We start from the raw sequence: 24,807 nt of genomic DNA, 5'->3' as shown, positions 1-24,807 counted from the left end.
ACGTGCAAGCAACAATTATCCATATATAGCTAATTTAATTATACATATAAACGAAGCATGATTGACCGCGAACCAATGCCACTGGAAAGGAGGGAGCCCAACTAACTTCGGAGTCAGAGATAATGTGGAATCCCTGCTAGGAAGGTTAGAAAAAGGTTTATGCTGAGACTGTGATTATCCGCAAGACCCTTCGTAATGAATTTCCTGCAAAAATGCTCTGTACAAAGGTGACGGAAGAGTCTCTTGGGCCTCTCAATCAGTCCAGCAGTCATGCTAAGGCGAGAAATCCACTGTCTTGAAAGGGTTAATTTGCCACAACAACATATTTTGATATGCACACAAAACCATGGCTATAGAAAAATGTTACGATGACAAGTAGGCTTATTAGTGTGTCATCAATCTGACAGCAAGTCCCATTCAGCATCTCATATTCATAGGAATGGTAGTTTATTACCCTGATAGAATGTAGTGAAGTACAAGTGGAGTGGGTACAGAACTGTAGCATGGGTGCTCTAATGGTAGGCTTTTTCAAGGTAATTCTGTCTTTTGCGGATCTTAAGTGGTGGTTTACCTTTTATTTTACTGAGACTACCCAATTTTACCATAGGTAAACCATTTACAGGTTACAGTGTATAATAATGATATGGAAGGGAAAATAATTTTCTCCATGAGCCTGAATGCATCATTTAAACCTTCCTGTTTACAATGGAAGAATCTATTAACGAATTGCTCTTTAGTTTTCTTGCAATGAGACTACAAAATTTTCAAAGTCTACGCCTGTTTTTACAATTCTATAATAAATGTCAGTATTTTAGGAAGGGAGGTTATAATATATCCATAGGCTCTAATATCTTAGAATGAGTTGCATATGCTCTATTATTACCTGCAAAAAGTGCAGCAGAAGGCTCAAGAATATTTTGAATCATTTTGTCATGAATGAAAACTTTTTAGGGAGGATAATAACATTAATAATTTTTTGGCTTATATAATCACACACGATTTAATGAATGATCGCCCTTTATTGTTGGATATAATTCTAACCCATTAAATTGGCATTCCAATGTGCCATATTGCAATTAGCATACCTTTATGACCAGTTTAACACGTTCCGTGCTCATGACGTAGCGTCATGATTCCCTTTTGCGTTATATTCCACCCTGAGCGCCAGCCACCGGTGTTAGGGTATGGGAGAGGGTCAGTCACCACTCTTCGCCTGTTTGCCGTGCGGAAAGCTCCGAAAAAATTTTTTTTCGATTTTTTTCTGTGTTTTTCTATTTTACCTGGTTTTGCTCTGCAAGGACGTCTTTGGGAGGGGTTTTTACAATATATTTAATTATTACTTTCATTTTATAATGCAGAAAACTAATATATTCTCAGAATTGTTCTTATACCAAAAAAAAACTTTTACAAATATTCAAAGCGAAATAAAAAAAAGATCCTTTTGCAGTTGACGAGGATAGGAAAGATATACTTTATTACAAGGTATTTTATCTTTCTTTATGACTTTTCACGCAATGATTAAATTGTGTTTATTTAACACACTCAATGCTGAGAAAATTTATCATAACATACCGCCACGCGGAAAAAATATTTTGCAATAATATCAGATATTGTGTCTTCCTTAATCGCATACAATCATACATAGTTGAAAATCATTAAAATTTTCACTATTAATAAAAAAAATATTAAATATTATAATAAAATTATAATAAATATATTATAATAAAAAGAAGGCAAAAAATCTGCTGCAAGCAAACGACATGTATCCAGTCACAGGAGAAGACACACAGAGACGCTGGGCACAATGGCAGGGTCTAGTAGAAGACGCGGAGGCAGATGGCGGGCCGAGAAACCTAACGAGACCGATGCCTTGTATTCAAGGCATCCGCGTCCTAGGCTAGCGCGGGATGCCTTGAATTCAAGGCATCCGCATTGAGTGTGTTAATTGCAAGAAGGAATACAAATATTTTTCCCTTGTTATGTTTAATTTTTAGCGTCAATTAACGCTATCGTGGTAAATTGCTTAGCTGGTTGCCTAATTTCGGACATACTCCAGGTATGTGTATTTTAATCCTTACGATAAATAATAAATGCTTCCGTTCTTATAACTTTAAAGTTTCCGAGTGAATTTTATTTGCTATGATATCATCATGGCAAAATTTGTTATTATCCCTATGTTTATTTGCTGCTACACTTGAAATAATAACCATATTTGCATAAATTTTACAATAACTTCAGTGAAGTCCTGGTTCCACATTGCAATTTATTTTTACTATTTACATTTCATGCACAATATCTAGACTTCCCCATCCTTTCCAGTGAGAAATGGGTGGTGGAATCCACGTTGACTCGTGGATATATGGTGGTGGTGGATATTGAGTGGTTGGACCCACGTGGAATCCACGTTGATTTCAAGTGGATTTGTGGTGATTAGCATAAAATGTTAAACAGAATTTCTAATTTGTGGAACTTAACTCTCTGGTGACATTGCGTCATTTATCATCCTGAAACCACGCTAGTTATGTGAAAATGTATCGCACATTCTATTTTTATATAATTCGTGGAAAGGCAGCCATGAGAGCACATGAAAAATCGTAGACACATGTATAGAAGGTTTAGATATAGAGTGGTTGAGGTTTTAATGGTTTTAGGACAGCGCCTACTGCTGTTTTAATTTTTCCACCAAATTTCCACGTGGGTTATCCACGTTGATTCCACGACCAAAAACATGTGGTATCCACGTTACATCTCCACGTGGGTTCCACGTGGATTCCACCACCCATTTCTCACTGGGTTATGTTCACTAGCATTTGAATTAGAGACTCATTACTTGATTTTTTCCATAATATTTGAAATACTTACAAGCATTTTATTTGGCATCCTCCCCAACAAAAAAATGCCTAGGAAAAAATTTCCACAAACCCAGTCATATGCCGCCGAACTCGGAGAAACTGATCCGGCCCGAGGATATATACATCCGAGTATATAAAATGGGCAATGCGTGTCCTGAAGGAAATTTACTAGATGGAAATATTTAACCATAGAAGAATTTCCCCCCTTTTTGGCCATTAGGACATTTCCCCGATTATATGAAAAACACGAAAGTAAGAAAAGACGAAACCAGAAGAGATGTAGGCAGTGCTTCAAGAAGAATGTCTGCCATGACACATCATATTATAGCCCCACCTGCCTAGCTGATCCTCGATTGTGTCGTGACTGTTTCCAGAATGCAGAGAATTATTTACCCAGCGGGAAAAAATTATTTTTTTAATGCATAACTTTTATATTTTCTATTTCAATGTTTATTTAAAAAAATGATATTATTTTATGCATAGTATTTAGTAACTGAAAAATTATTCTAATTATGCTGGTCAATGTCTGATTTGTAAGACAATATGTTTCATTGCAAGAATTCTTCATGAATACAAATTTTCCTTTTCATTTATAAACCAATGTATATCATTATAAAATCTTATCCAGAGGATATCATATTGTTCAGTATAATTTTTCCATCATAGGGAGCAACACTTTTGCTGGAAATATTGGTAATACATACCCGCAATATTTTCTTTGAAGCAATAAATTTAAAATCGTATTTAAATGTATCATTTCCAGATAAAAAAAATAATGTTAACATTACTATTTCCATTAGTTTTTTTCCAGAAAGTTATAAAGTCTGAACGGGTTTTCGCTACAGTACTGACAAAGAGCAAAGAAATATGGGAAACATGTAGGTGTGTTGCGGGAAGGTATCACAAGTTTGACAGGATACTTAAAAATTTTAATTTCAAATTTTTAACAAATGAAGGGTTATTTTTGAAAAAAAAAGTGTGAAAACATGTACCAGGCATCACAAATCATAAGGTCACGTCGTTAAAATAATAATAAAAAAATATAAATTTTTGCCAAAAAGTCAGCCACAGGGCATTTTCTTCAACAAACGGTCAGCACGGAATGTGTTAAGCCGTGTTTAATGATAACACCGTTGAATGGTTAGTGTCTACTCTCTTGAGTAGACGTTTGACATCCAAATTAATGTGGATTAACATTTCTCCGGAAATGTATGATTGTGCATAAAACCCTTCCAAAAGATTGGAGCCTTTTTCTGGCAAGTTTTTAGCCTAAAACCTATATTTCGTGTCTGATGTTGCGCATGTGCTCATATGTTGACCTTCATTTGACCTTCAATACCTATAGTGGATATCACCAAGCATGTATCAAAAAAGTAGTATTTAGGATGTATTAATGAACACATGGGAAGCATTAGATTTATATTGAATACACCTTATATTTAGAAACTAAATGTCATTAGATTGAAAATATTAATGAGATTTGAATGTACTTCTGCAAGTAACGTGTGTATTGTCGCATAGTCGACTTGATGGTGGAATAAGTCAGTGCTTGAATGGTATTCCAAAAAGCATACCGGGACATTTTTTATCCATAACTTAAGCAACGTATTTTTATAAGGTTCTGAGTTCATATTTTTATCCACCCAGGCAGAATCGTCCTTGGCCAGGTCAGAGCAGCCGGCGTTTGAAAGTTAAAAATAGCGCCAAAACTTCGGCAAGATTTGTTTCTGTTGCCAGTGTTGCCGGTTGTCAGTTCCACATGTAAGAACAAAGAAAAGGCGAAATTCTCAAGCACGGCGACTTGCGGCGACTTCAGGACCTTGCGGTCAGTTGTGTGAAATTTATAAATTTCTCGTTGCGGTCAAGGTCACGACCTGGACCTGTATAATTGGAGATCCGATTAGGTGATGTAGCATATATATCTTCTCAAATACTTACATCATAATTTAGTGTAACTTTTAGAGTTGTAAAGTTGAGAACATTTTTATGATACCCGTCAATTGACTCCCATCAGTCAACGTAACAGCTGTGCCTTTGTTCTGTACTTGGCAGGTCCCGCATTATCCTTTACAGTCTAGTTAACGTTCATATAATATCACAATGCCTCCAGCTGCTGCACCGTTAGCAAAGGAAATTCCCTTGCCAGAAGATGAGCAGCAAATTGGAATTAAAACTATCCTTTTGGGAGCACCTGGTTCAGGGAAAGGAACCCAGGTAAGTTAGGCAGTCAATACTTAAAATTTCACTGAGAAAAATCAATACATTTTTGGTATTTTGAATTAGTAAAGAAAACATGAACGTCTTAATGGTGTTCACAGGCAATTAAGCTCATGAAGAAGTTCTGTGTTTGCCACTTGTCGACTGGAGACATGCTGCGAGCTGAGGTATCGTCAGGGTCAAAATTGGGTGGGGATTTAAAGAAAATAATGGATCAAGGTAAGTAAATCAGAAAATCAATTTCCTTTGTGGTGGCATATGAATAAGATTGATCAGTTAAACGACCAGATTTTCCATGGATGGAATCAAGAATTATGATAACATAGAATTTCTCTCCTCTATGTGCAGGCCAATTGGTTAGTGACGATTTAGTCGTCGATCTTATTGACACCAATTTAGACAAGCCAGAGTGTAAAAATGGATTCATTTTGGATGGATTTCCTCGAACAGTGGTTCAGGCTGAAAAGGTAAAGTGATAAGGCTATTGATTTTGCCATTTCATTGTTTTGCGTATCGTAATGACGGATTAATGTTTGCGGGGTGTAATTTATTTTTTAATCCATAGTCGGTGCTATTATAGAAAGGGTAACTGTAGCTAATTTCTTTTTCCTTGGTAACGGTACTCCCTTGAAGGTCATTCTAACTTCTTTCCTTGAAAACTCTATAATTCGTTCCTTCTCATTCAGAAACCGTATTGGTTCTTGTGTTTGTCCATTAATAAAAATTACATTATTGTTTTTAAGAACAATAATAAAAAAAATGAATTTTATCTAGGAGAATTAGCAAGCATAATTTATGCTCACTAGAAGCTTTTGCTTGATTTTTTTTAAATTTCACATGCTGAGGATTTCCCTGTAATAGCTTCAGATTTATTTTTATGCTGCAAACCACCTCCCTTACAGACCTGTAATTTCTGCCTCTTTCATTATAGTCATCGCTCATCTATCCCATTTACTGGCACATAATTTGAACAGGTTGACCGAACTATTCCAGCTTTTTGCAAGATGTTTAATTGACAAAATATTTTTGAATCTCAATCACTTACTTTTGTAGAAATAATTATCGTAAAATGATTAAGTTACATGATTTATAATTGACCTATTTTGCAAAATATCGCCCTAATCATAATAGTATTCAAACTGTGCGGTTTACTTCTGAGTTTTACTTGAGGCTTGATGTAATGGCCTCCATGAGTTGATGGTAGAGTTTGGTTTCTGGATATATTTCAAGAGCATTTAAAGTCTTTGACCCTGAAGAGTCAAGTATTTGGAATTGCGAGTAGTTAGCGTTGTAGGTGAAAGCGACCATCCTCTTCTCTGCTCTTCCTTAGAGGTCAAAGATTCAGCCAGTATAATTCTATTTCTCTCCAAATTCCTCTGCAGTCACTTTCCTCTCTTTCTCATTTCCGTTCTGTACATTTTGATGCTAGGAACTTTTAACCGAGCACTTCTGTCTGAATTTGCGTCAGTCCTTGCATGCAGATTCATGCAATTTATACTTGTGTCTCAGTATTGCAATAGAGAAATACAGTGCAACCTCGATATAACGACACCCCACGGTGCACTAATAAACACTCGCTATAGCGAATTGTCGCTTTACCGAGGTGGAGCAAATAATAGCCAATATACCTGTTGCGAACAGATATACAGGAACAGGAGTGGTGCGGCGACAGATAAACATCTATCCGATAAACGTAAGCATAAATCCAGACGAAAGGCGATGTTTTTTTGCATCACTAAATTTCCTTGCTCAAATAACGACCAACTATTCAAACAATTTATAAGCACCGCACTGAATAAATCATGGAAAGCATTGTTTCGTCAATCATTATATTTATCGAACGACAGTTTAACGCATAAATTTGAGACTGACCACTCCATTAACTTCATTTCTAACAGATCGCTAGCAATTACAGAGGTTAAGGAGTCTTGATGAAAGTCTTCCGGCGGTGAAACCCTCGCTATGGCGAGGGCCAACACCGAAACGGTCTCGTAAAAACGAATTTTTTAACACTCTTATTATAGGGTCAATTGACGGTGCATCGGCTATCTCTCGTTATAGCGGGGGTGTCGCTATAGTAACAGGTACTCGCTTTAACGAGGTTCCACTGTAACACAATTTAGGAACTGAACAGGAATAAATTGAGTGAATAAACTATACAATTAAACAGTATTCTTAATTGACTGTTGCTATGTAGATACTTTTAATTTGATTCAGTGCCATTCATTAGCATCAGGCATATTTGGTATTTTTACTTTGTGTGCCACTTGTCAATAATTGGATGGAAGAAATCACGTCCGATTTAAAGGTATTCAGATTATATGACAGCACACCTGAGTTTAGTATGCAGAATTAACTTCCGTTTGCTTGGATGTACTTAAGTCCTTCTGTGGGTGTACCACCATACAGCGTAGTCTTGTTTTTTATGTTTGTTAACCCTCTCGAGATGGTGGAGTTCTCTACTTAGCATGACTGCTGTACTGAGCCCCAAGAGACTCTTCCTTCCTGTCCGTACAGAGCATTTTTGCAGGGCATTCATTAAGAAGGGTCTTGCTGATAATCATGCCTTCTCAGCACCAACCTTATTCGACCTTTCCTAGCGGGGGCTCCGCATTATCTCGGACTCCAAGGGTAGTTGGGCTCTCTCCTTTCAGGGTTTTTAATCCTACCAGTGGCATTGGTATGCGGTCAATCATACTTCGTTTATATAAATTAGCTGTATGGATAATTATGCACAAAGGTTAAGAAAAGACTTAGCTGTTCCACAAAATAAAATATATTTGCGACCGGTTTCGATACAGCATATCATCATCTGGCAATCAGTACATAGAATTTATACCCTTGAAGGCGTTAGAGGGGTGGTAGAGTGGAGGTGGAGAAAGGGGGGACATTCGGAGTACCCATTATTGGATGCAATTAGTTTGATTGTGTTTAGCTCCTTCATCCTGTTGTAATTCGACAATGGAACAGATTATGATTGATTCCATTGTCGAATTACAACAGGATGAAGGAGCTAAACACAATCAAACTAATTGCATCCAATAATGGGTACTCCGAATGTCCCCCCTTTCTCCACCTCCACTCTACCACCCCTCTAACGCCTTCAAGGGTATAAATTCTATGTTCTGATACTTGTAATTGCCAGATGATGATACGCTGTATCGAAACCGGTCGCAAATATATTTTATTTTGTGAAACAGCTAAGTCTTTTCTTAACCTTTGTGCATCATGAAGGAGTTTCACCATGTTACGCCAACCACTATCGCATTTGTATGGATAATTGTTGCTTGCATGTAAATTGCAGACTTCGAATTGAATTCCTAGTTTTATCCTGAGAATTGTCAATTTTTGAACGAAGCTCTACCATCAATATTAATGTATTTAATGCAGCAACAATTTCCATGTTGATTTTTATTCTGAAATTGAGATATAAGTAAAGAAACGTCCTGCCGCATATTTTCATCATTAGTAGGGAAATGGGTAAAGAACTAGTGAGTTTCTCATTCAAAATTCTGCCTGTGTTTATTTAATGTAGACTGTGCATTGCATAGCAGTTGTTATGCATAGGACATCATACCATTACATAGTTCTATTTGAGCGATTAAATTTGATCTGCTGAGTTATGGTGCAATCCTCATCGTGGGTGCCCAAAGTGGATACATCACTGCCCTCTGTGCCGGAAAATTAGTTTTTCTTAGCCGTGTCGTTATTGTGTGTGTATCATGTGAAGTAGTTATCTTCATTACCTTAAGTGACCAAAATATAAACTTGATGAAACCAGTTCTTCTCTTTAAATTCTCTTTTATTATGTTTTAAGACAATATTTGTCATTTATGAATACATTTTTCTTATTCAAAAACTTTTTTCGTAAACAAAAAAAAAAATTGGGGTAGCATTTTCGGGGCTGGAATGAATTAATGACATTCCAATCGGGAAAATTGCTTTGAGAAGTGAACAAATTGACATACGAGCAAGATTGTGGAATGCATTAAACTGGTATGTTGAAAATCAATTTTCTGGTGAAAATTTAATTTTTCCTGGAAAATAGAAAGTGCCAACACAAAACTGCTGGGCACTTTAATAGACTTTAGATCTTTCCTTCCAGCTTGATGACTTGCTGCGAAAACGTGATGCTGGACTAGATGCTGTCATGGAGTTTGCAATTGATGATAGCTTGCTTTTGAGGCGGGTCACAGGGCGTCTTATCCACCCTGCAAGTGGTCGGTCTTACCATGAGGAATTTCATCCTCCCAAAAAGCCTATGACTGATGATGTAAGTTCTTGATTAGTTAGGCGTTTGTAAACTTAAAATCAAAGTTCTGCTTGAAATGTAACTCTAATTGTCATGTGTATAATTTGTGTACCTCTTAATTATTATGTATGCCTTCTGATTTGGATGGCCAATTCTCTCAAACTTCCTGGGCTGCTGTATTTTCTTTTTGGATTAATTGCTCCTGATTTTTTTTCCATGTGGTAGTTCAATTTCAGTCATTTAAATGTAGTGCACATGGTGTAAATTCGTTGAAATGTTTAAGAGCGGACCCAATTTTTAGAATGAACTTATTTAAAATTAGGTGATTGCAAACTACTTTCTGAAGCTAAATCTATTACAAAATAGATGTAGGTCTTATTATAATCTAAAATAGTGGTCTTTTAATTTTTTACAAACAAAACTTAGGTTTTTTTTCTTTACTTTGTGAAATTGTGTTTGTTCTGAATCTCATACTTTTTGTCTAGAGTAGAGGAATCTCCCCTATTTTCTTCAAAAATATTCAGTTACTTCTCATTAGCAAATTACATAAAACTAAAATCCCCTCTGACCACTTCTTTTTTACCATTGAATCCTCTCTGATAAATGTTTAAGAAAAGCAAATCTTTGATTCATAAGTCATTCCTAATTTAACAAACATGTGATCTCATGTGCATGTAAACTGAAATGTTAAAATATGCCTTGTCGGTAAAACAGCAAATATGACTAAGAATAACAATACATACATTATATAAGAATAAGGGCTGAAAAATTCATCACTTGTAAATGATAAATGAACATTCATGTTTGTTTGGACATTATTTTGATTACTTGAATTAAATCACCATCAAATTATTAGGATATTTTCAATAAACTAAAGTAAGTTGTTCAAATATGTTTTGCAATGGGGTGTAAGTATTGTATACCTCTATCAGGCATTAGAGAAAGAACGAATGTAAGAATTTTGATTTGAGAAACGAAGACTTTTGACTGGTGATGGCATAAATGACTTTTTGTTGAGCTGCCTCACTGCTCACAGCACTCTCCTAAGAGCCGCTTGCGCAGTGTGACTCAGCAAAGAGTTTCTGGGTTGTGAGGAGGGGGAAGAGGGTAGTGGAAGAAAGGGAGAGGAAGGTGGTGAGGGGGAATTTCTGTACGGACATTAAAAATGCTACAATTCCTAGATCGCAATTGATCAATCACATATTGCATAATCACAATGCTTAACAGGTGATATAACTTAGGAACCATTTCTGATGATACATTATATCTTTCATAGAAAACGCACAATATATTCTATCTGCTGTGCTTAGAGATGAGACAATTTTAAAAATTCTGTTGCATCAAAATATTCTCTCCGAAACTACGTGATCGTGTTAACAATTCATAATTATTTTCCTCAATTAATCTGAGTTGTTTGTGTTGGAACATTTTGATTCTTGTCTCATATTATTTTCATAAATTTGCTGTTGACGAAAAATTTTACATGAGCATCTTCAACCCTTTTTCTTTCACGATGGAAGAAAAATTCAGGAGAGAGGATTACAAAAAGGGTCGTATGAGATTCTTTAGAGCAATACCCAGAAAATGAATCAGAATATTTCAAGCGACGTGAAAAAGTGAGCAGTGGGCTACCCACAAAAAGTGACATGTGCTCCCTTTGACCTGCTAAACATATGATGAGCCTCACACGAAAAATGTATGTGGGAGCAGTTGTGTGCGCATGGAGTCCGACTCCCACTGCACACCACTCTCTCCGCGCACACTGAGCACTGGAGTTGTGCCAGGCAAAGTCAGACTCCCGGCACTCACGGCTTCCTCCGCAGGCAGTGTGCGTGTTCATTGGCTCATTTGTCAAGGCGGGCTTAGCCAAAATTCCTTCTTATTTAGAGAAGAAGCAAATTAAGTTATGGCATTAGTTTTTTATCATCTGAATACATTTTTTTGAAATGTTTAATTAGCATTTTTAGTATGTCAAACTAAGAATTTTTGCATTGTTGAGTATTCTTTCAGTTTACAGGTGAGCCACTTGAACGTCGAAAAGATGACAATGAAAATGCTTTGAAAAAGAGGCTGGAAACTTATCACAAAATGACAAAACCTCTGGTCCATTATTATGCTGCTAAAGGTAATTTAATCATGTTCAATACTTTCGGTACAACTCTTGCATATTTTTTTCATGTTTTCTCCATATTCTGACTTATATTTTTACCTCCAGTACACTCAAATGTAAGCTTTAAATTTCTAGACAATATATCCAGTAATGCTGAAACTTGCTTTTTATCTTATCATGATGGAGTGCTGAAAGATAACATAGTCAACTGTCCTAGATTAGATGGATTGACAGGGCAGACCTTTATAAGATTAAAGATAACATATGTTACTATCTGATAGCCGCTCATTCATATCTCTTTTAGAAAAGTGGTTATGCTTCTGCAATTATTTTGAGAAACTCATTTTAACCACTATACTTTAGACTATGTTCAATGTCTTAGGTGTACAATTTGGGAGTTGTCTCATTTCCAATTTGCTTGAGGCCATTTTACATGGTGAATGATCAATCAAATGATCATTCAAATAATCACTCGAGTGGTCATTTGAATTAAATTCATTTGCCATGGCCGCTTACACGGTGAATGATTTCGGCAAATTTTACAATAGCCGAAAGTGTATTACAGTTGAGGACCTCAAATCCGGGAAGCTTGGGACCTCAGGTTTTCTGGATTTCTGGTCTTCATGGTATAGTTTGTTAATTAATTAATTTATAAATGCATTCAGGCTCTTGTGCTCAATATTTGAGATTCCACACTTGTCTCTGCCTAGGTTGTTAGCATATGTTCATAGCATGTGCTAACTTCCTTCTCGTCACAGAACAAGGCTCGGAGAGTGGTTCCACGAGGTGGCAAGTCAAAGCACTACCCAGAGGATTTTTCAAACGTTGTGGATTTCTGGTTTTCCATGTTTCTGGATTCCGGATTCGAGGTCCTCAACTTTACTTAATTTATGTGCAGATCGGAAAGTTTTTTTAGATTTTGGACTATGTATTGTAACTGATATTTACACACACATGTAGCTTATTGGAGATGAAAATGTCGTGTCCCGACACCTCGGTGCACACAACTGAAACGGAGAGATCGACCCGAGTGGCTAGATCGACTTTCTGATAGGATTGCTGGTACTTAAGGATTGAAATCCAGAGTGATGCTAGTGGGAAAGAGACTTTATTTCAGAAAATCTTACAGACTCCAGAACCCTGGAGAAACGTAGCCTTCGGCAGCGAGCTAGGTCTCTTCCTGCGAGGTCCATGGATGCAGGGGTTTTAAATACTCTGATTCCTAGAGAGGGGGGAGGGGATCAGTATACGTTTCTGAGGCAGGGGAAGGAGAGAGGGAGAGCTTCTCCCAAAATGGGCCTTTTAAGTTGTTCCTGGGGCAAACCATCTGCCCTAATCCTTTTAAGCTGCACTTATCTATCCCCCATCTAAAAGCAGTGAAACTATCTATGATCCTTTTAAAACAGAGTGCATCTATTACCCTTTTAAAGTAGTGAGGGTATCTAGAACCCTTTTAAAGCAGTGAGAGTGGTACATTTATCTATCACTCTTCCAAAACAGCTGAGAGTGGCCCAATGCAGCCATTAATGGTTTTGTCTAGACAGGCATATGGTCCGTCATGGTGCAGTGCATGACAAAAATTTGAAATCATGTTAAATGTAATTGGTAAATATTTACTTATATTTTAATGAAAAATTGTTTATTTTTTCTATAGGAATCCATCACCATATTGATGCATCTAAACCTGCTGAGGAAGTGTTTGATACATTAGTCAAGAAGTTTAATGCTTTGAAGACGAAAGACAAGGTTATGTTCATTTAATGAGAGGTAAATGTATTTTATTCTTAGTAGTTACTCAGTTTTATATTTCCAAAGCTATTGAATCACTTCTACTGAAGTACTCATTTCTATTTCAACATCATGTACTTCTGTGTTACTATTAATTACATTTTCGGTTCCTTACTCACAAGGGTTGATCTGTAAATGTTATCATCTGTGAATCTAAGTACAGCATACTCCTGATTATCTGGCCTAATGATGGGGAGAGGCGGCACGAATGATCGGAAATCACGAATAATCCGAACTTTCTCCGTAATTTCTTGTAATTTTCATAATTTAGGCAAATCAAACTATCAATTATTAACTACGCACATTGTTTGTTATTTTAGATCACTTTCTGGAATCATTCAGAGCTTTATTTCCCCGACCGCGATCTTTTAGTGGGTATAATGTGGTTTTACTCATATCCCTATTGCTCCATGTAATACCTGGTTTCCGATAACCTGTGTCTGCAAGATCACGGATTCCAAGAATTGTTTTGCACGAATGCTTCAAAACTGCTGTGCGACGTCGGAAACTACACCGACAGGCACCATGCTAAGTAGTCGTGTCTCACTCAAATTGCCCTGTATGCAACTGCTGCGGGACGCAGTTCCGTGATCACTGAACGCAATCACACACCATGATGTTTATATAACATGAACACGGAGTTTAGTGAAGGTATTGGGCACGCGATCATCCCATCGCACGCAGTAGCGATTATAGGAAACCAGGACTGTTGGCGATTTGTCTACGCAGCCGAGTGCCTGGCTATAACTCATGCTATCTCTACTCCCACTTCTCTCACTGCCTTCACTTCTTTTATTCCCTTCCTTTCCATTTTGACCTTGACTAGTCACGGCGTAAATATGTCCGAGTGCGTTGAAATCTCCTGTTCCTTTGGGCCTTATTCAGCTGAATGCGAGGCCACGGTAATAATTGCACATTTGCAAAATGAAATAAACTATTATAGTAAACATATCTCTTACTTTGCGTTTGCTTAACCAATGAAGAATCTTCAAAATTTAATCAAGAGTTTTTTTTCCCTTTGCTGATTGTCGTCTGCATGCTAGAGCAGATGTACTTGAAACATTCCTAGTCTAATAGTAAATAAAATAATTCCCTTTTACAAAGAGGATTCTAATGGAAACAATAATCCCACTGTAGCCATGCATTGAAATGCTAATTGTATATTGGTTCTTATGTGTCCAATTAATTTTTTTTTTATAAAGATCGTGGAAAACATGATGAAGCGTAAAACTCATGCATGGATAAACCGCTGCGGGATAACCGGAAGTCTGCTGTTGTTGATAATTTTAGGTATAAGTAAATTTGATCAATGTTTGATGGTAAAATCTGGAATGGAGTTGCTATGCAGAGTGAATTTATTGTTTTGTCGGTTGAGGTTTTTATTTTATTCAGACTACATAAGGGCCTGCGATTTTTGAACCAATACCAATTTACGAAAAATCAATGGTGATACCAATTCACGAAATTTTTTCTCAACTAATACTCTGCCTATAGGAAAAATTATGCTGCTCTTATTTTCAAAAACTCCATTTACAGTAAACTCTTGATTTTACGAAGTCAGTGGGACCGGAAAATTGGCACTTCGTAAAATCGAGTTTCGTAATTTCAAACCTTTTTCATAAGTCACGAAAAAATGTTCGCTTTTGTTTCTTCCGCCCTTTTTTGTCTTTAGTGGTCTTATTTAAATGTTTTCGGTATTTAGTGGTCTTATTTAAATGGTTATTCTCGGTATTATTCATAGAAAAGGCTTTTTGTCATCGATTTATGCTGTGAAAGATCGTTAAATAATTATACCACCACAAAATTCCAATTTCTCGTTCATACTTCAACATCAACGATCGCTTAAGAAATTCCCGACCAGTTTAGAAAACGTAATCAAATAATGAATTGCAAAGTTTATTATAAGAATTTAATGTTATAAATTTGTGGTTGGGAGCGAATAAAAACTATTAAGTTCGCGTAAGATATATATTTGTTTCCAGCACACACGGAATTTTAGCGGCAGCCGGCCTAACCGCCATTTATGTCGCCCTCTATCGCTCAGCGACGAGAAAAAAAAGAAAAACGAGGGCCTCCACCCGTTTCCAAAATAACCTTCGTAAGTTAATATTTCGAGTTACTCCGTATTTTCAGTTGAATGTGCTATCTTTTCCATTAGTTATTTTCATTGAGATTCAGTTACGATTATAAATTACGTAGGATATGATTATCTTCTGGCAAATATTTGAAGTAAATTCTGTTTGAGTTCTCTGTCCGGATACTGTGCTCCGTCATCTTAGCAGACATTACTACGAAAGACTATTCTTCATCAGGACCATATTCTTCATACCGGGTGTGAAGTGCAATGTTCATATAGTATTTCTCTCTTCTTTTATGCCGACAGGAGCAAGGTTATAACCGGAAAACGACAGGAGAAACATCTTCCATTATCGGAGAAATAAAGAGAGAAACTTTATTATCCGCATTGATTGTTTTCCTACAAGAGATGTTTCATCATTTCTCAACGTGTGTGAAGTATTGGTTCACTTGCGTGAATTCCCAAAAATGACACGCAAAAACCTGTACATTCACCTCATTTACTTTTCGTGTCCCTTTCTCCGCCGTATTGAAAGTTATGCAAAGAATCATTGACGTAGAGAAAATATTTTCTTAGCTTTAGCACTAAAAAATAGTCGCGCCATAATCGTAAATAAATATAGTGAGGAAAGAGCAAAGAAAATAATTTCAATTGAAACGTCAGCAGAGAAGAAGAGAGACATTATAAGCGCGGCACCATTTCCCCGACAGTGGAAGAAACTTCTTCAGCCTCTCTCCGGTTAATAACTTACCCCCGTTGCAGGTAAAGATGAACCATGCCATTCTCCACAATCGGGGAACGTTCCCAGTGGGTGGGGTGAATAAGAGTGGGATGGGGATTGCCTGAGGAAAGAAGCGGTCAGCATATGGTGGGGTGAAGGGGGCAGGAGAAAGAAGGGTGGGGAAAGGGCCTTCAGCTCTGCCTCAGTTTACGTTTGGGGGGCGTATTTTTCTACGACGCACTCAAGCTCAGTAACCTTAGGGGGAGAGTGAATGGGAAATGCTGAGGAAGGAGGGGTTTGGGATGCGTAAGGTGGGTGTCAGCAAGATCAGCAGAAGGCCGCGGGAGGAAGTAAACAAAGACTTTGGAAAGAAAGATCTCTCGGCATGGGAAAACGTGGAGACGCACGAGAAGGAAGTTCATGGTTAGAGTTAGAAGTGCGTCTTCATTACGAGTAGCCTGAAAAATAAGTTAGTTGGTAATAGAGCCCAATACTTAAGATATTTAAGTTGTTTACTCAGGAAGGCTATTGTATACACGAAAAGATACTACTAAAAAAATCTGTTATTTTTTTTCTTTTTGCCCATCTCCATCGCCGCTTCCACCATGGTTTCTCACTTGCATAAATGGGAATGAAATTGGGGACCTAACTCCTTAGCCAGATCAAAATATCTTGATGTTTGGAGGGCAGCGTGTACTTCTTTTTTATTTGGTGAAATTACTTCCTCACTTTCATCATCGTCGTCACTGCTATTCTGACTAGTCCCGGCCGCTGCTTCTTCCGACGTATGTACCGGCATCCCATTGTCGCAAGCCCGGAGATCATCGTCAAGGGCAATATAATCGTTTGATGTTGCGCGCTGTGCTCTTCCTGCTTTTTCCAAGAATTTTTCAAAATCATCTATTAAGCCTCTAATCTCCTCCGCGATTTTATCCGCTGCAGCTTCCTGAAGGTATAACATAACGAATCAACTACAGCCGTGATATTATAGCAGTAGAATTACTAGTAGCCTAGTTGTATTAATTATCAACCTCGAGAACATCCTCCTGATGCGCTATCAAAGGGTATCCGGCCGATTTCCAGCAATTTGCGATTGTAGTGGAGGAAATAAAGTACGTCTTTGAACCGTGTTCCTGCAATGAAAAATGACAATTTTATTAACTTGGCCATTTTAGCAAAGTTAACAAAATCGTTATTTCTCATCGCAGAAACACGGTTCGGAGACGTACTTGAATGCCTGATTGGCAGGAGTGCGATGCAAACAATTATTTTTGATGATGGCATTGATTGATAGATTTTCAAAATGCAGTCAGGGCGGTCACTTTTGGGGAGGGAGGCCCTCGCTCTGAGGGTCGAGGAGAGGGGCCAGCGAAGGTGAGCTCGTCGAGGAAAGGGTCCCGGATTAGGGACCCTTCGAAGTGCTTCGGCGAAAAGTAGTCAAGTAGTCTTCGAAGTACGTTCACAGCAGCCTGCCTTGCGAACGAAACAGGTACGTTCACAGCAGTGCAAAGGGTTAATTAGGAGTGTACGAAATACCCCGCGGGACCTTCCTGACATGTTAAACTACGAAGTATTGTCGATGTGATGTTTACGAATAGGCACGTAAATAGGGGCATTATGTCGGTCGCAATATTTTTACTGAACTCCTACTTCCCTTAAATTCCCACCGTAAGGTTTTAGGCGAACCCTTTCTCTCCAAAGTTGCACTGTCATTTACGATTTCACACTTTTGATGAACCACAGTTAGAAGCGCTGATTTTTATAGCTACATACGCCGGCGTAACTAGTTTTGTTGACAAATATTTCGCCATAGTTCGTATAAACGAATGCTTTTCGCTCCTGGGGACCTATCCGGGGTTCGTAAATTCAAAACATTTCGTAAAATCGAAACTTCGTATAATCGAGTAGCACCATGTATTTACCATAGGCTTTTCGCCGGGACCGCACTATCACTTCGTATAATCGAAAACTTCGTAAAATCCTGCTTCGTATAATCGAGAGTTTACTGTAATTGTTTTATGAAGTTAGAAGCCAGTCCCCATGAGTTTCACTTTTGAGCTTCACCAAGGGAGGCATCCTTCTAACTCTCAAGTCAGGGTTACTTTATATAGGGGCTCAGGCCAGAAATACAATTAATTAGTTTACCTCATTATGACCATGGTTTTCAAATTGTGAAGCTCTTTACTTCTCTCCTAATATTGCATAGTCATCATTCTGCTGTATTTGAATCAGCTTCACTGTTAATATCTTCATCAATGCTCTGGTCAGTTAAAAATTCAATCTTAGCCATGCTTAGTTTAATTTTTATATTAAATATTTATCACTACATGAACAATGTTCACTGTTTATGTTCAGATTTTTCCCCATGTTTACTCAAATACTGGCCATGCAAAGGGAGTTGTTACTTTTGAAGGTAATCACTTGCCTGCTGGTAGACCACAGCCTGCAACCCACAACACAAGAAGGCAACCTCCCTTTTACAAACCTTCTGTTTTACAATGTTTAGGATTTTGGACCCCTTTGACTTAATGAATTAGAGGCCCTATTGTATATTTTAACTTCTGATAACTTTTGAAGGTGGCTGTGATGAATCAAAACGTACTGAGGGGAGCAGTGGTGGGGATGAAACACCTCACCTCCCCCCCCCCCCTGAGTTCAGAGAAATTTTTAACTTAAATCCATTTTACTTAATTGGGTTAATATTAATTGCAGAATAGTGTAATGACTAATAAAATATCCTTCAGAAAGCCATAAAACTCACCATCATGTATCATTTAGATTGATTTTTTTCTGGTGGAGGGCCCCCACACCTCCCTCTTACCCTGGCGGGTATTCCATGCCTCCCTAACTCTGTAGTATTTGTCTCGCCTAATGCCCCCTAGCCTTAATTCCTAGCTGGGCCCCTGGAGGGGGAGGTCAAGCTATCCTAAAACTCCAAAAACAGATTCTACTATGCACCTTCCCTTACAGTGTAATTCATGTCAAATGCGGTCTTGGAAAATTTTGGAATTGTTAGTCGTTTACAGATCCAGTTAATCTTTTCTCTTCATTCTCACATTTAATGAATGAACTTTTACTTGACAGAGGGCTTTATGAAAAATGTCTGAAAAAGAAGTTCTACCTTTTGAAAATATGTAATGAATCTTTGGATGTCTAACTTTAGGATATTCTTGCATATATTGTTACTTTTAAGAGTTAATGTTTCTGTTTCACTAAGCATTGGTAATCATATGCAAAACTGCTCCTCCAATTGATCTCACTACTTTTAACAGTGAAACTGAGATAGATCTGAGCTCAGATGTCTGAAAGCTCATATGTGAGGCAACTCAAATTGCTAAGTCAATCAATGTGGACTGAGATTCTGCAGACATTTTCCAAAATGTGTAAATTTTATCTGCCAAGGATGAAGTAAAACCAATAAAACCTCCAACCTCTCGTGACCACTGAGGGAGATATTGATAAGATTTTGCTGGCTTTGGCAACCAAAAGAATATGTATCTGCAAGCTCAAAAATCGTTCCTCTCCATGTCAATCAAATATCTCTGACCAATTGGGAAAGCAGGTTGACTCACGCCATTTCTCAGATTGATCTGGCCAGACCATTTGGTTTATTATACTATACTAAGCCGGTCAGATTGATCTCAGTGTGATTGGTATTCCTAGTGTCTGTCACATTTGCAGGGCTTTACCCATCATCTTCCTCACTATTACGTGGGGCCTACCCAAAACATGCCTAAATGAGTAAATGCAATTGGTTTTTAGCTTAATGTAAGTTGTTGGCTTGCATCTTATGAAGTTCATGATAATTATTTCTTAATCAAGTTCATTGTGTTATTAATTTTTTTTAGGCTTTGTGGTGAATGCGGGGTAATCAACCGGGCTTTTACTGTGTGCTATGATCAAATGAATCTGAGTCAGCATAGTGTGAAGGGATAGTTTTAGTTTGTGGTGTTGAAGAAATCCAAATGATTTTTGGGTACCGAGTCAATTTGTATTCAGGAAATAAAAATTGTATATTTTCTCTACAGATGTTTTCCTGGTGACTTTAAGTTTACCTGTCATAGTATTTTGGGGTGATATTTGTATCATTATTGCTACCAGTAATGCCATTTGTGACTTCCCAAATAAAATGTTCAGTATGATCTCACTCATCACCTGTTGTAACTGCGTGCAGTTCATTTTCATGAATGATTGATGCATTCCATGAATAGAGACAGTGAGAAAATAGTGGGCATGTAAAAATTCTTCCCCTTGAAAGCAATCAACCTAGGGCATCAAAACATGTTTTTCATGGCTGTCTCTGAATACACAGAATCCAATAAATGTGGCCATCACCATGACAATTTCTTCTTTTGGTGGGTTAAGATATAATAGAGTGCTAAGCGATCGGGTTAAATCCCATCGTGGAAATTATTGTTGTCAATGTCATTGTTATTTAATGTTTGGCTGTACAGGTGAACCTGTGTGCTATTAGTTGGCTCTTAATAAATAATTGATAAGTTGTTGGTTTTCTATTGGCCCAAAATCCTGCTCAAACCTGTATTAGCTTATTTGATGAGGGATTTGAATGGTTATTGCATACCTTAATTAGTATTCTTTTGCATATGCTTAATGTTTATATTAATATTGTTAATGATTCATGGTTGAAATTGAGATTTTCACTCTTGCCTGCAATCACAATATAATTGATGAATTTGATTTTCAGTCAGAAAATTATCCTGTCCTCTTGCGGTAACTGCCGAGTTACAATTTTTGCTGCTCTTATGAAAATGTTTTTGGTTTATATTATCACCTGTAAAACACTAAAAGTGTTTTGGGAAGTAAGGGTATATGTGTGCCATGTTATACTGAAGATTTTTGTTGCCACATAAAGTTAAGTCAATAACTTTTTTGCCCTTTTAATTTTAATGATCGAGGATGTTGATGCTTTATCCCTGATAACTCTGTAAGTACCAGAGTGATTGAAACCAATAAATATGGGTCTCTTCAATTCCAAAACTTAACTGATTCCTTGGAAGTAGTTTGTCGAGCAAGCCCTTAGGAAGAAAGTGTAAAGAGTGACCATGCAAAAACAGGCTTTGGAGCTTGAGACGTTATTCAACCTGGGCAGAGTGGCAGATCCGTGGGGGGAGTATATGTATTTTCTTTTGGACAACTGCATTTATTTCTGTAATTAAAACTTACATAAGTGCATCCATCATCTGTCAAAATGCTGATACATGCAGGTTTAATACAATTTAAACGTGTACATCTAAATGAAGCTGCAGTTCAATTCCCACCTTACTTCTGCTAGAATGTGAGATGATATTTACCCTAGTGAAAAAATAATACTAAAATTTCACTGCTTCCTTTTGTAAGTCATTGTTGCATTTGAGGTGTAAATATCCATCGTTGATAACGCGTTTTCTTATCACTTGCTGAAAAGCAGCCAAAGGCATTTATATTTAAAAATAACAAAAATGCTGTAATTATCTACCTATAGTTTTAAAATCGTGAATTCATGAGTAAATGATTGGCCAAGGGCATGAATAATGTTAAATACAATATTAAAAAATACTGTTGCTTGCAAAAAGTGGTAGTAGTTGAAGGAATCTGAATTCCTAAGTGAAGGTTAGAGGCTGATAGCTGTGAAGGATTGACTTTCAGCAGGAAAAATTGTGACTGCTAGCTGCTGAAAGACATGAATTTACTCTGATTTTATTGGAAATACATTCTGCTCTATGGAAAAGTGGTCTCTTATGGAAGTGGCCATTTGGACAGGATTCAAATTATATTTATGCTCCAACTTAAATAATCTCTTCATCTATACCGTGAATATTACAATAGAGGATCCTCAAATTGGCCTGTGAAAGTGTTGTCACCCAACGTGCATTTAAATGGGTTTAAAAATGTTGCCACTCGTGTCGCTGGCTGACAAATAGACCCGAGTTTCATGGAGAAATAAGGTAAAATTATGGGTAATAACCGAAATATATACAAATTTTGACGTGATTTATCAAATCCATTACCTTTCAATGCTATTTCTTGCAATCACAAGCGTTGTACTGCAAAAAATATTGAATAAAAGTTGATTACATTTCACTCATCACTGCACCGCGGACATTTTTGAAAACTGATTTAAAATGTTACCAACATGGCAGCAGAAATCAACCTTCAATGGAATGGAAATTGCCTCCTCTATGCAGTCAGTCCCCTTGAGCTGGACGTTTTCGACTAGGAACATAAAATAGCCAAGAAACTGCAACTTTGCCTCACCCTAGCTCTTATTGATACCATGCCATCAAATCCACATTACAGCCTTCTCTTCTTTGTAAATGAATTAGGATTATTATGATAATGAAGGGTCAGAGAAAGTTGTGATTGTGAAATGTGAGTCAAGCTTAATTTTTTTACTCTAATTTATTAAACCTACCTAGAATGATACAATTGACATGTGCACAAATAAATAAGTAGTATCTGCCAAAACCATAGCCTTTGTGTGCATTCAGAAATGTTTTAATTGAATGTAATAAGCTCAAATTCACACACAATTAAATAACCATATACACATGATGGGTTTGAGTTATGTGGAATTAGGGGGACAAGAATGGGATAAAACTGACTTTTCTATATTCAACTTAGGTATGGAAGCCCAGTTAAATATTTCTTTTAGTAAAAATAGATAGTTGGCACACTTTTTCTATATCTAACCATTGGAAAACCTCCAAGAAACTATAAGTTTAAAAAAAGTTATTTGTCATGAGTTTTCCTTTATTTTAAAACATAAAGCATAAATATTTCGTTCCTATGTTTCTGAATGATGTCTGCTGGCATAATTATTTCTATTGCAGTGCTGGGTTAACTTTTATGCTTCATTATATCTGATGGAAGTAGTAAGATATAGTCTGACTCTCATATGAGAGCCATATGCATACCCACAAAAAGCACTTTACATATCTATAGAAAAAAATAGATGTATGCATGGAGTTTAATCCCTGGGAGATAACACACAGGCACTCTTCTCATGCACACACCCATTCACAAAGTTTTCTTTCATGTATTTTAATTGTATTTTTTTTAGTAATAGTGATGAAGAATTGCTCAGGGTAACAAAATTCCACTGATGTCTATCACTCACATTTCTGTCACTTTTATGCATCAATTAAATGGTCAAATATTACTCTTTCTGTTGAAATTTTTTTCACCAACATTGTAACCTACCAGCTTGTTCTTCACTCATGCCAAAAAAAATTTTGCTGGTATTCTTCCTTGCCTCGCCAAATTATTTTCTTTTGCACTGTACATATTAAAATCCTTGCTCATGATTACAACGGCATCAATGAAACCTGAAAACCCAATCAATGGCTTTTTGCAGCTCCAATTTAAAAAATTTCGAAACTTCTCTACAATGATAATAGTCCTTGGCCGTAAACACCAAATTGGCATGTCTCCATTTGACTCTGTCTTTACTCCTTCCATGGTTACTCAATTGAAGTTATCAAACATCAAAACTCTGTTTTAAACCAGTTTATAGCAAAATTGAAAACGCATAGATATTCTTCAAATATTATATGCCAGTATTCGTGGGAAAAGGCTGTGGTCATTTAACTTTACCATAAGCCAAATTTTAAATAATAGTTTCTGTACATGGCTGTTAATAATTATTTTTATAATCAGCGCGCTCGTTAAAAATTTTTCATTAACATTCAACTATAATTCTCGGTGATTTACGTGGAAAATGTAGAATCTCTTCGAAAAAATAAGTCTGATCATTAAAAGTTTGTGATTTAAAGTTAATAGGTTATTAATCATACGTCGCGCGCTTCCATAATAATATCGCAGTGCTGCCATCTTTGTGGTAGGTATTTTATACTGAAGTTGGCGAAATGAAGTCCGTTAAAAAAGATCCCTGCAAGGAATGAATTTTAGAGAACGGAGGTATGGTATACATTTTTCACGTACATCGGAGACAGCGCCCCTGTGCCGATATTTGGAATAAAAAAACAAATGAGTAACTACAAGCGGTAAGAAAGTTTGTGTTAACATTTTTGGTGTACATCCTCATGTCGGTATTTATTGGCATTTGACATCATTTAATGACTAGAATATGTACGAAAATGATAACGTGGTTTTGTTTTGATGTCATATATCTATGGGCAATCATGTTTGAGGAATATATCAGTGTAAATATTCGATGTGAACTTGGGGTAACATTTCTGATGAACAATTTTCTCATGCGGCATTTATCCTTAATTTCATCGTTGTGGAGTAAAAATTCAATAGTGAATAATAAATAGGTAAACATATCGTGTTATTATACAACTAGAACGCTTATTTGATGCAAATTAAAGCAATGGGAGTTATTTTGGTTTCAGAAAGTTTAGGTTAACATTTTTGATGAACATCTTCATGCCGGTATTTTTGACCTTTTACATTATTTCGTTAGTAGAATGTGTCTCTAAATCATACAGTGGTTTGTTTTTTATATTACCTAACTATGTGTAAACATGTTTGAGGAATATGTCAGTGTAAATATTTTATGTGAACTTGGGGTAACATTTCTGTTGAACCAACCTTACAAGGCAGTCATCTAGATTTTCAACATTGTAGGGAAAAAATTCAATTTTGAATAATAAGCAGGTTAACATTTCTTGTTATATCACAAGTAGAATGCTTGTTTGATGCAAACCTAAGCACTGGGAGGTATTTTGGTTTCAGAACGTTTGGGTTAACATTTTTGGTGAACATCTTCATGTCGGTAATTATTGACTTTTTACATTATTTCGTGACTAGATTATGTCTCAAAATCAT

At 36.8% G+C, this 24,807-nt stretch overlaps 1 protein-coding gene across 1 annotated transcript; it reads left to right on the top strand.

The window, feature by feature from the left end:
- The first annotated feature begins 4,624 nt into the window (after positions 1-4,624).
- Positions 4,625-20,519, top strand: LOC124154034 (adenylate kinase). Its single transcript, XM_046527516.1, has 8 exons — positions 4,625-4,756; positions 4,905-5,066; positions 5,171-5,288; positions 5,418-5,536; positions 9,175-9,342; positions 11,332-11,446; positions 13,086-13,198; positions 19,866-20,519. Exons 2-7 carry the CDS (start codon positions 4,953-4,955, stop codon positions 13,190-13,192), a joined length of 741 nt encoding a protein of 246 aa, XP_046383472.1. The 5' UTR covers positions 4,625-4,756; positions 4,905-4,952; the 3' UTR covers positions 13,193-13,198; positions 19,866-20,519.
- The last annotated feature ends 4,288 nt before the right edge of the window (positions 20,520-24,807 follow it).

This window comes from Ischnura elegans, chromosome 2 (assembly GCF_921293095.1).
Source record: "Ischnura elegans chromosome 2, ioIscEleg1.1, whole genome shotgun sequence".
Classification (NCBI taxonomy): domain Eukaryota; kingdom Metazoa; phylum Arthropoda; class Insecta; order Odonata; family Coenagrionidae; genus Ischnura; species Ischnura elegans.
Note: the sequence above shows the minus strand (reverse complement) of the source record. Positions and strands in the feature narration are given on the sequence as shown.

Excerpts from the sequence above, each read along its gene's own strand:
- LOC124154034 (XM_046527516.1), top strand. The coding sequence starts at position 4,953 with ATGCCTCCAGCTGCTGCACCGTTAGCAAAGGAAATTCCCTTGCCAGAA. Across the intron at positions 5,067-5,170 it reads GTTCAGGGAAAGGAACCCAG|GCAATTAAGCTCATGAAGAA; the intron begins GTAAGTTAGGCA and ends TGGTGTTCACAG. Across the intron at positions 9,343-11,331 it reads AAAAGCCTATGACTGATGAT|TTTACAGGTGAGCCACTTGA; the intron begins GTAAGTTCTTGA and ends GTATTCTTTCAG.